Source organism: Spodoptera frugiperda, chromosome 29 (genome assembly GCF_023101765.2).
Source record: "Spodoptera frugiperda isolate SF20-4 chromosome 29, AGI-APGP_CSIRO_Sfru_2.0, whole genome shotgun sequence".
NCBI classification, from domain to species: domain Eukaryota; kingdom Metazoa; phylum Arthropoda; class Insecta; order Lepidoptera; family Noctuidae; genus Spodoptera; species Spodoptera frugiperda.
Window position 1 is genome coordinate 8,237,041 of NC_064240.1, and position 13,501 is coordinate 8,250,541.

Here is a 13,501-nt window from a genome sequence, read left to right on the forward strand (position 1 = left end):
ATATCTAACAATACTATAAACAAACTAACTATGTGGACAAAACCACGTAAGATAGCGTTATAGCCGTCCATATAAGTTCTATGAGCCTTCCTCAATAAAATTAAACGAATTATCTAAGACAAGTAGATTATTAAATTTTGACCAGTAGTTTCAGCGATTAGAGCGTTAAAATCAACAAACTCTTTAGCATAATATATTAGTATAGATTCACGACATAAGTTAGACGCTTAATTTATTAAAAACTAAAGCATTATCATTTTGTCGTTATCAATTTCGAGACTACCGACTTAGTGTAGTGTTACCATACTCAGTGGGACCCTAAGCAAGACAATATTTTAGTTTTTTCGATTTCTTATTGAATGTTATGCTATTCTTACAATTTAGTGCTGAGTTTTTAGCGTATTTAATTCATGAATCACGCCTATAGAGGTTTTTATGCTATTTAAACATAACAATTAAGGATAATGGCTGCCACACATATGATACATCTATACTGGCGCCATCTAGTTCACCGACAAACCTCATTGTAAAGCATGGTCTACACCTTCCAAATTTTATTTGTACCAGACAAAGATTTGGCTATTATCCGCTAGTGAACACTAGATTATAGAAGCTTCTCGAATGTGCTTCCATCGACTGGACAACTCTCTTCGCCTTGTTCGATCAAACGTCATTTGAAGTTGAACGAATCTCGTGTGAGGAAGTGCTTGTACGGCGTGATTTTTGCTGTGCTCGTTTTCTGTGCTCGTGAATACTGCAAACTAGTGCTCCTAAAAGTTTTCTAATTTGTTATTAACACTCTATAAACAATAAGAAAGACGAGGTGAGTTTATTTAATTATTCTACTCTGACAAAGTAATTTGGAAAATGTGTTGGTCGTCTATACGTAAAATTTATTTTCTTCGACAATTTCCATATTATTTTATCATTACGTGGACTTTTTCGAATGGATTGTACAATTTCTTAGTGAATTTCGCTATAATTTAATAATTTGAAGTCTTTGACATGATATCTCTTTGTTGCTATTTGAATAGTGTGGTGGTGGAAATACACCACGCGTAAGGTTTTATTAGGGCCTTGTTGTAAATTAGTATTGATTTTAGACCACGTTGCCTAGCTACGTCCTATGATTTAGCTTTTATTTGATTAACTTTATATAATAGAAAAGTTTACCTCAAGAATCGAGTGCTAGAATTTTCTAGATCTAGTACATTAATACCTGCATAATAGTAATATATTTTGTTTATTTCTGTAACATCCAGGCAAGATGGTGAAAGAAACAACGTACTATGACATACTGGGTGTAAAACCCAACTGCACCACAGATGAATTAAAAAAGGCTTATAGAAAACTGGCTCTCAAATACCACCCAGACAAAAACCCAAATGAAGGAGAAAGATTTAAACAGATTTCACAAGCCTATGAAGTATTGTCTAATCCAGACAAGAGACGCATTTATGACCAAGGTTTGTTATTGCTTTTCCATATCTCTTCTTAATGATGTAACATTTTGTGTGACTTTTATACAGTAATACATTTTGAACTATTTACTATGCCAATTATGTATTGTAATAAATAGTATGAATTCCATGATACAGTAAAAAGTAAATTAGATAAAACTTCTAAGTTAACCTGTAATCCAAATGTGCTAACTAATGCTGTAACAATGCTAAGTAAAGATGATAATGAAAAACATATTCTGCTTTTTGTACTATAAGAGTAAGTTCTAAAAGTGATAATAACAAAATTCAGGTGGGGAACAAGCATTGAAAGAGGGAGGAGTTGGAGCAAGCGGCTTCTCCTCACCCATGGACTTGTTTGACATGTTCTTTGGCGGTGGATTCAGCGGTGGTCGTCGACGTGGTCGTGAACGCAAGGGCAAGGATGTTATTCACCAACTGTCTGTAACACTTGAAGAGCTATACCGTGGAGCTGTAAGGAAACTGGCATTGCAGAAGAATGTCATTTGTGAGAAATGTGAGGGACGTGGTGGCAAAAAGGTAGGTAAAATACTGCTGTGCAAACTACAAAACAACAAACACCTATAATCTAACTATTACTAATGTAATGTTGTATGTTTTAGGGTGCAGTACAGACTTGCCCCACTTGTCGTGGTACAGGCATGCAGGTTCAAATTCAGCAATTGGCACCTGGTATGATCCACCAAATACAGACAGTCTGTAGTGAATGCCGTGGACAGAGGGAGATTATTGATCCTAAAGATCGCTGCAAAGTTTGTCAGGTAAGTCACAAAAGTAAAAAGTGTCTTATAACTTTTTTAATAGTGACATGCCACTGTATATTGCTGTCAATACCATCTTTATTCATGTATTTGATGTTGTTATATTACAGGGACGTAAGACTGTGCGGGACCGCAAAATTCTTGAAGTCCATGTTGACAAGGGTATGACTGATGGCCAGAAGATTGTCTTCAGTGGAGAGGGTGATCAAGAACCAGAGCTTGAGCCTGGTGATCTTGTTATAGTTTTAGATGAGAAGGAGCATGAAGTAAGTAACTTACACTAACTTATCATCTAACTATTCTAATAACAGGAGATGTAATATTTTATCAATCCAATGATAAATTGTTTTTTTATATAATAGATAATGGGTCATTAATGTCTTTTGTTTTCTTTTTAGATTTTCAAACGCTCTGGTAATGATCTCATTATCCGGTTGAACATTGAACTTGTTGAGGCACTGTGTGGCTTCCAGAAAGTCATCCGGACCCTAGATGACAGGGATATTGTGATAACTGTACTTCCTGGTGAAGTTACTAAGCATGGGGATGTTAAGTGTGTGTTGAATGAAGGTAAGTTGTTTTAAAAAAATAACATGAATCACTAAACTACTATGTTTTGTCATTTACTGTGGTAATTAATACACTTAATTATTTTTCAGGTATGCCAATGTACAAGAATCCATTTGAAAAGGGCCAGCTTATCATCCAGTTCCTGGTCAACTTCCCTGCTCGCATTCCACCTGAAGTCATTCCTGCTCTTGAGAACTGCCTCCCATCACGCCCAAGGGTAAGTAATAATATATGTCTACTTTGCAAAGTAACTTGAAGTAGGTTATGTAACTATTCAAACTATATGTATGTTCAATATATTGTGGTACTAATTACACAGGTCTGCACCGGTTTTCCCCTTTTAATTTTGATGATTGATTTAGATAGATTTTAGGGCGCTGATTACAGGAAAAATATTCAAAAAATTCCATCACGTCAGAATTTTTAGTTATTTAACATTGTTTTTTTTGTAAAAATTGCATAGGCCTTCCCAGTTATTAATTGATATTTTATTCCAATCGTTTCTTACTGACCAAAAAACACACTAAATGGTTGCAGTAGACAATAATGAATATGTTCTCACAAATAAAATTAGTTAAATATAACTTAATTAACTAAGTGGCATGCCCTTATTATCAAAAAATGGTCGATTTTTAACTCATTTGCTAATGACCTCATTTCTTGTACAATTAACGTTTGTTTTAATTGAAATTAACTTAAATCGTTAGAAGAGAGTTAATGACGTTACATTAATATTTTTGTATAAATAGTATCATCATTGTTTTTATAAAATCAGTAGGTACTTCCGTGCAATTCGAAACGCTCTCTTGAAAAATGTCATCGCGAAAGTGTTTAAACTCTCCGGACACCTTTTGCTACATTTGTGGGCAGTTTATGCTGAAAAAATAGCAGCACAACATTAGCGAATTTATAAGTAACGTTTATAATATGTATTTCGGCCTACCAATCGCCAATCAAGATAAACAGTGGGTCCCGCATAAAGTTTGTACGACATGTGTTCGTGAACTTCGAAAGTGGTCAAAAGGGAAGAGTAATAGCTTTGATCTCCTATCGCCTGTGCTTTGGCGAGAACCTCAGAACCAAATTGTGAAGAAAATGATTGAGAATTTTGGAAAAATGGAATGTTCGATGAGCATTAAACTTCACTTCCTTAATTCGCATTTAGACTACTTTCCTGATAACTTGGGAGCTGTAAGTGAAGAGCAAGGCGAAAGATTTCACCAGGATTTGAAGGAGATAGAACGTCGCTATCAAGGGAAGTGGAATAAAAGAATGATGGCAGACTATTGTTGGCTATTAAAACGAGATGATCCGAGTCGCAATTTTAAACGAAAATCTCACAATAGGAGCTTCACTGAAAAGAAAGCAAGATACCACAACAATATTTAATATTATTTATTGATTTATTGCTCTCCCTTAAGTGTATTTTTATATTTTGAAGTTATGTAAGTGTTTCCTTTTTGTAATAAAAAAAATAATACTTGGTAAAGTCGTCTTTTTTTTGCGAATTCACATAAAGGGATTTTTCAAAAAAACTGAGGGTGATAGGAAAAATCTAAGTACATATTCGTAATCAGCGCACCTGATTACCCCAAGATCAGCAATCAAATCTAAAAGGGGAAAATAAAAGTTAAAATTTGCAGACCTGTGTTATTCAGTCATACATATTAATGTCTTGCCAATTGCGGCTGACCTCTCAATGACTATTTCCTTTAAAAATGTGGTGTTTATAACAATATAAAATTTACTTCTTCCAATTACAGATTGAAATTCCTGAACTGGCTGAAGAGTGTCAGTTGATTGACTTAGACCCAGAACAAGAGTCGCGCCGGCGACGCGCACACCAAGGCAATGCTTACGAGGAAGATGACGAACATCCTGGTATGAACAGAGTACAATGCGCTACTAGCTAAGACGTCGCCGCATACCCGCCAAACAACCGCCAGCGATGGACCTAATCCAACTAAAGTACTACTAATTGAAATATTAATAGCAATAAAATTATGTCATACATATTGATGGAAAATTTATTGATATGGATTCTACAAACTAATATTGAGTAGTTTGTATGCATTATCTCGCATTGTAACATTGAGATTATGTACCTTAATATTTTATTTACTAACCTTTTTTGTAAGTAGTTAAATTAAATTTATCAATCCAACATTTTATTTAAACGTAATTCACATGTAAAGTCAATCCATTGTATGTAACTCATTAATTATGATGCTATTTGTATTTCATGAAGTGTAAGGCAATACTAGCTTAATTATTAAATTATAATATGTGACTGGCTACTAGTTTTTCAATTTATATCATATTGTAAACATCACATTCTACTGCTACTGCTTATCCTGTCCTTGAAGACGCTAATGTAACATTGAGTGAGCAAAGCATTTAGGTTTAAATTTTACCTGCTTTTCCCAAACCTGGCATTATTTATGTAATTTTAAGTTAAACTTCTTAGTCTCAATGTAGGTCCATTGTTCAAGGTGAATAATTAATTTGGTGAAGTAACAATCTTTACTGTGATTTAGTTTTCTATCAACATACCTCTTTTAGACTCAATTTATCTATATCTATTCAGAACCTTAGTATTTAACAACCATCAAGGCATGTTAGCAAATATTGATTTCATAAAGTTGTATTTTTTGTTTTAACATATTCAGTGCTTATACAATTGAATTCATAGCTTGTAATCAAAGCTTTGTACCACCAGAACTATTTTACGATTTACATGCTTGTAAAATGTGCATGAATTCAGAAGTTCTCTAGTAAAATACCAATAGCGTAGTAATTGAACAATTACTAGGTTTTTTTTTACGCACGCAATTCCATTAAATATTGTAGGCAATATTTTCGAAGATTCTCTAATTTCAAGGCACTGGAAATGTTAGACGCTTTATTTTATGACTATCTACTATTTATGTTTAAATTAAACATAATAACGTTTTATTTAAAGTATAACTAAATGCACTGTATGCTAGTTTAAGGTGTTGTATGGGAACATACCATAATATAGGCCTGTGATTCGTAATGATTTGTGGTTGAATGGTTTATGGCTTGTCATTTTATTCTCATAAAAATAGCTGAAGTTTAGTTTATAAATAAAGATTTTGTCTCAAAGGTTTGGTTTTATTTTCAATTCCTCGCAAAACTCCTATTCAGCTCAGGGCCGATTTTTCAATCAACATGCAAGTTTTATTTATAGAATAAAATTGACGTAACAGTTTTATACGGAAAAAAATCAAATTGATTCGCCCCGTAAAGTTATCTGGCGTTGAAAAAATCAGCCCATGATATAATTTACCTGGAAGATAGTGTATGTATAAGTAGGATACTTATGTTACATAATATTATGGTCTCACGGTTGTATAAATTACGTTACTACTACGTTAGGGAGATTTCGAGCTTCGGGTTGCCCGCCTAGCGAGTTATGTTGGTTCCGGCTCGAAAAGCAGGAGTAGAAACGAGGTGGTTTCTAGACAGTAAGAGTCTGGCATTCCCTTTCGGACTAGCCTCGTCTAAGGCGGGAGAAGACATTGGATGATTTGTAGAACAAGGTAGAGTAGTTAGGTGAACTACCAAATTAATCAAGCAACCAATTCAGACGAGGCCCACTACCACAGAATAACCACAACTACGATCAATGCTCTGCCAGGGTTGGGGATAAAATAATTCAATTCAGGATTCAGTCCCAAATTTTGGCACTGGATTTATTAAAAAAAGGCAGCTAAAAGTGCGTTACAGCAACGCATCGTGTGTCCCCGCTCTTAAGCAGATGTATGCGACGGACACCCGACTTGTGATCATACTCATGGAATGGGTTAAGCCCTTACTACATGTCCCAATTTGGTTGTGCCCGGCAAAATTGGGTCAATCGCATCAACCACCCTGACATTGCGCACATACGTTCCGACCGTCAGACACCCTACCGTCATTAGCATTGTTACGCAATTGCCGTATTCTACAATAATTGGATAATTTTGAACAATATAGGTACGGCAATTTACCGGACGAGAATTTACCTACTAAAAAAAGGAATAAATCAATAACATCCGAAGTGAACGTATTAATGTTTAGCAAAAATGTCTCAACACTGCGGTGAATTGGTGAAGGTCATTATACAAATTAAAAAGTTGAAAACATGGCTAGGGCTTAACGGCAAACACATTTCCTCAAAAAAACACGGCAGTCCAAAAATTTCTAGCTGGCAACACTGACGGTTGGTCGTTATCAGTGACCCGACCATGTCCGTCCGTCCAGTACCCTATTTAATAATAATTACCATGTCGGGCCTACTACACACGTTACAATTTGGTCGTGATCGGTCGATCGGGCCCGACCAAATTGGGATGTTATTAGGGTGCTTTTCCACCAGAGATGTGCCATGTAGCTATATTACGAAGATGTAATATCTAAGCTGTGAAATTATGTGACCGTTTCTACCTATACTAAAGCTATGTAGCTGTCGAGTAAAATGTACAGTTCGAGTAAGCGATATTTATTGATAGTAGGGAAGCCATCCATAGGACGCATCTTTCCATATAAAAACAGTCTGAGTCCGTTTCCACCAGTGCTAAACTTTATGTCGGTAGCGATGAATATGTTTAGTGGAAGCCAAACGCATCCACAGCAACATAGCATAACACATCTCAACAAGTGTGGATATTATAGCTTTTAATAGTGTAACTTGATATAATTGAGAAAATACCACGAAAAAACAATTACTGAAGGAATAAATGATGCCTTTTTTAAAAATCTGTTTGATTTATGCATAAACTGGAGTTCCATGGACTTCAGTGAAACTCAAAAACAATAATACCTTGTTGTGATGACGACTTTAATTCCAACACAGTTTAAATCGAATTAATTATAATAGTACTATCAAAACCATGGAATTTTACTGCCATAAAACATCTCTGGTGGAAATACCATTGGCTATAAATCACCTATAATTTAGGCTAGTTTTCACCTGACCTCACTAGTTGAGGAAAAAATATTTTGTTCAGTTTGATGGGGGGAAGATGACTAAGTACAGCAGCAAGTTTATAAAAAACAAAAACTTTTCTTACAAACAATTTTATTAATAATTTTTATAATACTTAAGTCTATACAAAAATGCACTTCCTTTATTGTTTCCCAGTGCCATGTAACCACTGTTAGGGGAAAAATTAATAGTGTCAATTTGATAGTGGTTCAGTTTTGGGCATGGGAAATTTACAAAAACATGGTAAGACGGAATATGAACAAGTTTTACAGCATTTGGATAATATGCAGAAGATGCTGAAAGTATTTCTGTAGTGGAATTAAAATTTAGATTTGTTATTTTGGTTGTTAAATTAGAAATTACTTTGGATGGAATGGGTTCTGGTATATTTAGGTTTTTAGTTTGATAAATGTTGACAATACCTTCTCCACTGCCTGTAGCTAACAACTTACCGCATTTACTTAAAGTAAGACAGGATGCTGTTACACATCCATGGTCATAGAATTTCTTTAAAGGTCTGTGTGTGGATAGATCCCATATTGTGATTTGTCCTTCAACTCCGTAACAGTATAACTCTGTGCAATCATGACTAAATGCTATTGATGCTATGTTGCTGTTATGTTTCAGAGATTTCAACAATTCTTTGGATGCGGCACATATCAGATATACTTCTTCAAACCCATCAGAAGTTGCCAAATATTTACCATCACTTGACAGTTTAAAAATTACAGGTTTCTTGACTGCCCGAGGCAGCTGAACTAATTTTGGTTCAGCTTTAACAAGATTGTAAACACAGTAAGTGTGGTTATTTTTAGAAGCAATAAATGCCTCTGATCCATCTGGTGAAAATTGAGCAGCACTTATACGCCACTTTTTAAGACTGAAGCTGTGTAGTTTGTTATTTACATCTGCACCAATAGAAAACAATGAAACTGCACCAGAATGACCAGCCACTAGAGCAGCACTTACTTTAGGATGAAACTCAACACAAGATATGATGGGTCCTTCGTTTTTAGTTGCAGCATTGATTAGAGGAAATTTCTTGATCTCTAGGAAATCTTTTGGTAAGTGTGTTGCCTTTTTCTTGTGTAAATGTCCTACAGTTCTCAATATTTCATCATCTTCTTCATCTGCTTTAGGTTTATTATTCAAAGAAGCCCAATTTGGGGTGCCCATTAAGGTTTCATATTTTTGCTTTAGTTTTTCTGTATATAGACCTGTACTTTTAATGTTCGGTATAATATTCGCTCCAAAGTTTTCATCATCTTCATCAACCCATGCTGGTTTCAGGTCAAGGCTAACATCTTTTTCTTCTGTCGTCGTATGTAAATTTTCAACGAATTTCTTTGTTTTATTAAACAATAACTGCGAAACTCTGTAACAAAATAAATAGAGCTTCAACATGAAAGTTGTCCAATATTTCTGCCCTCTTTCTTTATGTAAAACATAGCTATACATACCTGTCTTCAGCATCTTGAATTTCAGAAGATTTGCGCTTCATTTTAATAAATAAATGTGTAAAATTCTTGAACTTATTTGGAGGTTATTTTCGCACGACACATTCACGCTCACGTTTTGCTATTTGTTATTTTATTTATTTATTGACACTGACAACTGGCACAAGTTACAAATGACAATAGCATTGACAAGAGCTTTAGTCTTTGGAGTCGTGTTGTTTATGGTATAATAATGGCGGAAATACATTATCGTGGCGTAGCGCCGTTGTCACTTGTGTTTTGACCCTTTGCCACCAATCGGTTGCTATTTACCAACCTATGCGACACGGAAAACGTGAAATGAGTAAAGTGTGAAATTAAATAAAAATATTAGTTTTTTATTAACCCACAATACCTGTATGCATTAACGAAGCTAAAAAAATATTGTAATAAATTAGTTAATTAAGTGATAATACGTAGGCCGTATCATCACTTACCATCAGGTGAGATAGCGGCCAAACGTCGACCCATTAAATGTAAAAAAAAAATGTAAAAAAAAAAAAAAAAAGTTCATGTCTTTATGCAAACAGTACTACACTGTTACTCTGACATTTTAGTTTCAATTACCCTGTAAAGAGATCTTTATATTAATAAACAATACATAATAAAAAAATATAAACGATTATTTTCTATTTGTTAATTGCATTATGAAATAAATATTAATATTACATTGAGTAAGTACTATTGGTATTCTAATGCCATAAAAAATGGTCTTTGTCAAATAGTCAAATTAATTTTCCGTTTGTCGACTTTGTCGAGAATGTCATCAGTCAGTCAGGAATACGTCGATAAAGCAGACAAAGCAGTCATCAAAGCAGTGCTTTTGAGTGTTTATTTTTGTAATAACAGATGTCACTAGTAGTGGATATTGCATCCTTTTTCCTCCAATGGTAACGTAATACGAGAAATGAAAGAAAGAAGTGAGTTGTGATTTTATAAGTATACCTATCATGTCGTATCGTTTATGTGCAAGTCCTTTTCTTTCATTCGTTATTTGCAGTGTTTCACTTTGTAAGCATCGGATTTTGATTGTGAGATACTAATTTTGTGAAGTTATCACCATTGTGCAAGCAATCTGGTATAATAAGTTATTGAGAAGATTTTAAAATAACAATTGCGAAAGTCAGACCTTATTGAAGATGAAACGAACACATACTATTCTGTGACCTTTTTGCATCCTCAAAGTGTGTCAATATGTGTAATAAAGCAATGAATAAAAGACAAAAACAGTAGTTATACTAAAGCTACCAGTTTTATTGTTACAAGGTGCCGTAACTTTTACAATGGGGCCCAAAGGGGCTCCGCCATAAAATTATTTGTAGATTGTTACCATCGTAAAACAATTAAACAAGATTGATGACTTTGGCACTTCAAAAACCAACAGCCGATAATGGTCCAGGAGCACCAGGTGATAAGGAGGCCACCGAGCGATGAATCGAGGCTGGTCACAAGCAATGCCTGGTGGAGTCTCATCAGTAGATCGCGTCACGGCGCGCTCAGCTAGTGAGGAGCCAAGTAACGAGGCGTGTGATGTTTGTGCGCAATGTCAGGCAAGCCCGCGAGTGTGGGCGCGTCGCGAGCGGGCGTGCCGGGCACTCCGCGCGTGGTGGTGTACGTGGCGGACCCGCGCCAGCTAGAGCCCGGCGCCGCGGGCTCCGACCCGCCGCCTTCAGCCGCCCCTGTTGCGCCCTCGGCGCCTGTTGGGGCTGCACCATCGTTGGATACCATCTACATCCCTGAAAATATTCCGCACCAAGTGAATTTGCCTAGAAACCCAGTTTATAGAACACAATTTGACAGAAATGATCCAAGAAACTTGCCTGCCAATATTTTCTACAAACAGAACGAAAATGATAGTAAAGTTAATGTTTATGGTATGCCTGACAATGTTTCTCAAAGAACAGAATTCTACCCAATGTCACAACAATATATCAAAGACACATGTTTAAAGAATGAAGATGGTAGGAGTGACCGATCAAGTAATTCTAGTGTGAAACGAGACTGTTCTGAGCCGGGTACTGAATTTAATAGTGTTGAAAGTTTTCATGCGAGAGTACCTGTAGAAACTGTGGATTTGGCAGCATATCAAGCAAGATGTTCTGGCCCTATAGGATCAGATAGTTCTATGAATACTATGCATCCAGCTACAGTACGTCATGGTCAGAATCAGTACAGTGAGAATGTAACAGTTCAGAGTAGTGGTGAGGGATCAAATTGTAGTGAAAGAGAGTTATCTGTGTGCAAAAGTTTTGTGAACTATCAATTCTTAGAACAGAGTGTATCTCATCAATCTATAGTGAATCAAAGTATAAGTATACTAAATCAACAAGTAGGAGTGAGTAGAGGAATAGTAAGTGAAGGTGATAGTGGTAGTGCACCCCAGCTGGTGAGAACTGCAGATGGTGTGGTTCTGGCCGTGCTGCCAGCGCCTGTGCTATCCCACCCAACAGACAATCCAGAGCTAAGCTCGAGGACAGTGGTGCAGAGTGATTCTCAACAAACTGTCACAGTGCCACTAGGTTGGAAGAGAATTGTTAGTGGAACTTCAGTACTTTATGTTAGGTAAGTAACATCATCATTTTATTATTTTATTGTACCATTCTATTTGGTTTATAAAGTTTGAAGATTTCCAGTTGGATCTTATTAGATATTTATTAAAAAATATTATCTATTTTCAATTATTATTTAAAATAAATAATAAATAATTTATTTGATTTAACTAAGTATTTATTTTATAATTATTCAATTAGAATAACTACTTACTATTTTAGATCAAAAAAGTTAAATTAATTTACATAAACAGTGTATAGTACTTTAAATTTTCAAAGAACAGGTACTGATTAATGTTAGATGAGTGATGATTAATCAGATTTAGACAGTTTGCAGGTATGCCTGCTATATATTAATGTTGACTCCTTAAGTTTAATGTGGATAATAATAGATTATAATAGATTATCCACATTAATCTTATAACTAACTGGGGATAAGTGGAAATTGAATTGTATATAGCGCTACTACCTATTTTCATTTAACCTCTCGTATACCGTATATAAGACAACAATAGAAAATACATTGTGTCTCGCGTGGATCCACATTCCAAACATACAAAGGGTTAAGCTAACTTTTAACTTTTATTTTCTTGATTCATGATTATATATTCCTTTACAAAATAATAGGAAGAAAACTACAATAAATTTAATAGTGATTGATTGGAACAATAAAAAATAGCTTCCATACCAGACATAAGCATTATCTTACAACCTGAGAAATTATGATTTACCTACTTTCTATGCCCTTCATACCTAATGAATAATAGAAATAGCATAACATATACCTATAAAAGCTATATGTTTATAATAAATGTGTACCTATAAAATTAAAATGCGTCTTACGTAATAACGATGGTGGTATTATGGTATATAAACGACCTTTGTTTACTTGTGCGTCACTCGTTTTATATGTATTGTACCCCTACTGCCACAGTAGATAAAAAATAGGTATAAATATTGTTTGTATTAAGCAACTTAGTTTATGCATTAAATCTCGTCGAAACACGCAAAACGGACCAAAAATGTTTATCGTAAAAGGGTTGAAGTTGAAACAAAACTGGCCAGTCACTAGCAAAGCAACAGCAAAGCACTACAGTCATAGTTAGTCATAGATATACAATTACCTAAATAAAGTAAATTCACCTATTGTTACGATACATGATTTCACGCCATATCCATTTAATAGCACGCCTCTCAGCTCGATCTTCAGCTCTTCTCCAACCCAACTGTAACAACCTGGAAATAGGCCTCTCCAATGACTTCCAGATCGACCGATTGGAAGCGATAGTTGTTCCTGCTAATAAGAAACGCAATATTGATATTTTTTGATCGAAAACGTAAATCGACTTGCGGCGCATTGCTAAATTGTATCGTAGGCAGTATCAGATTAATTCCTCTTTCTCAGCTAATTGTTGCTAATGTAACTACTTAGTTAGGTATCAGAGCAAGTGATAAAACCAGTCAAAATAGATGTAAATCGGTCTTACTGGGTAGCTCCTTGTTAAGCGAGCACGAATTTGGATTAATAGAGGGGTCACCCATGTATTATTTTTCATAATACCAGAACAAGTTGCGAATTTTAAACGGAACGGAAAAAATATTTGACCGTAGCTCCCGATAAATAAATAAACTGTAAATTACTGTAGGATTGACT

At 35.1% G+C, this 13,501-nt stretch overlaps 3 protein-coding genes across 5 annotated transcripts in view; 2 read left to right on the forward strand and 1 right to left on the reverse strand.

The window, feature by feature from the left end:
* The first annotated feature begins 650 nt into the window (after positions 1 to 650).
* LOC118268195 (dnaJ homolog subfamily A member 1) lies at positions 651 to 5,938 on the forward strand. The gene is made up of 8 exons (XM_035582557.2): positions 651 to 823; positions 1,263 to 1,466; positions 1,753 to 2,000; positions 2,084 to 2,242; positions 2,353 to 2,508; positions 2,641 to 2,812; positions 2,902 to 3,029; positions 4,576 to 5,938. The coding sequence occupies exons 2-8, from the start codon at positions 1,268 to 1,270 to the stop codon at positions 4,723 to 4,725; spliced, it is 1,212 nt and encodes a 403-aa protein (XP_035438450.1). The 5' UTR covers positions 651 to 823; positions 1,263 to 1,267; the 3' UTR covers positions 4,726 to 5,938.
* Positions 5,939 to 7,878: 1,940 nt separating this feature from the next.
* Positions 7,879 to 9,429, reverse strand: LOC118268194 (U3 small nucleolar RNA-associated protein 18 homolog). The gene is made up of 2 exons (XM_035582556.2): positions 9,263 to 9,429; positions 7,879 to 9,177 (listed from the first exon to the last, which is right to left on the reverse strand). Exons 1-2 carry the CDS (start codon positions 9,301 to 9,303, stop codon positions 7,899 to 7,901), a joined length of 1,320 nt encoding a protein of 439 aa, XP_035438449.2. The 5' UTR covers positions 9,304 to 9,429; the 3' UTR covers positions 7,879 to 7,898.
* A 764-nt stretch (positions 9,430 to 10,193) lies between these two features.
* The window catches only part of LOC118268192 (uncharacterized), a 37,993-nt gene continuing 34,685 nt past the window's right edge, over positions 10,194 to 13,501 (forward strand). For 2 of the 3 annotated variants that reach the window (XM_035582552.2, XM_035582554.2), the window contains exon 1: positions 10,196 to 11,860. In XM_035582552.2, coding sequence (XP_035438445.2) covers positions 10,842 to 11,860 — 1,019 coding nt within the window. In that variant the 5' untranslated portion in view covers positions 10,196 to 10,841. Of the gene's footprint in view, positions 11,861 to 13,501 lie in introns of all 3 variants that reach the window. The other variant, XM_035582551.2, reaches the window with a different exon arrangement.

Excerpts from the sequence above, each read along its gene's own strand:
- LOC118268194 (XM_035582556.2), bottom strand. The coding sequence starts at position 9,303 with ATGAAGCGCAAATCTTCTGAAATTCAAGATGCTGAAGACAG. Across the intron at positions 9,178-9,262 it reads ATTCAAGATGCTGAAGACAG|AGTTTCGCAGTTATTGTTTA; the intron begins GTATGTATAGCT and ends ATTTTGTTACAG.
- LOC118268195 (XM_035582557.2), top strand. The coding sequence starts at position 1,268 with ATGGTGAAAGAAACAACGTACTATGACATACTGGGTGTAAAACCCAAC. Across the intron at positions 1,467-1,752 it reads GAGACGCATTTATGACCAAG|GTGGGGAACAAGCATTGAAA; the intron begins GTTTGTTATTGC and ends AACAAAATTCAG. Across the intron at positions 3,030-4,575 it reads GCCTCCCATCACGCCCAAGG|ATTGAAATTCCTGAACTGGC; the intron begins GTAAGTAATAAT and ends TTCCAATTACAG.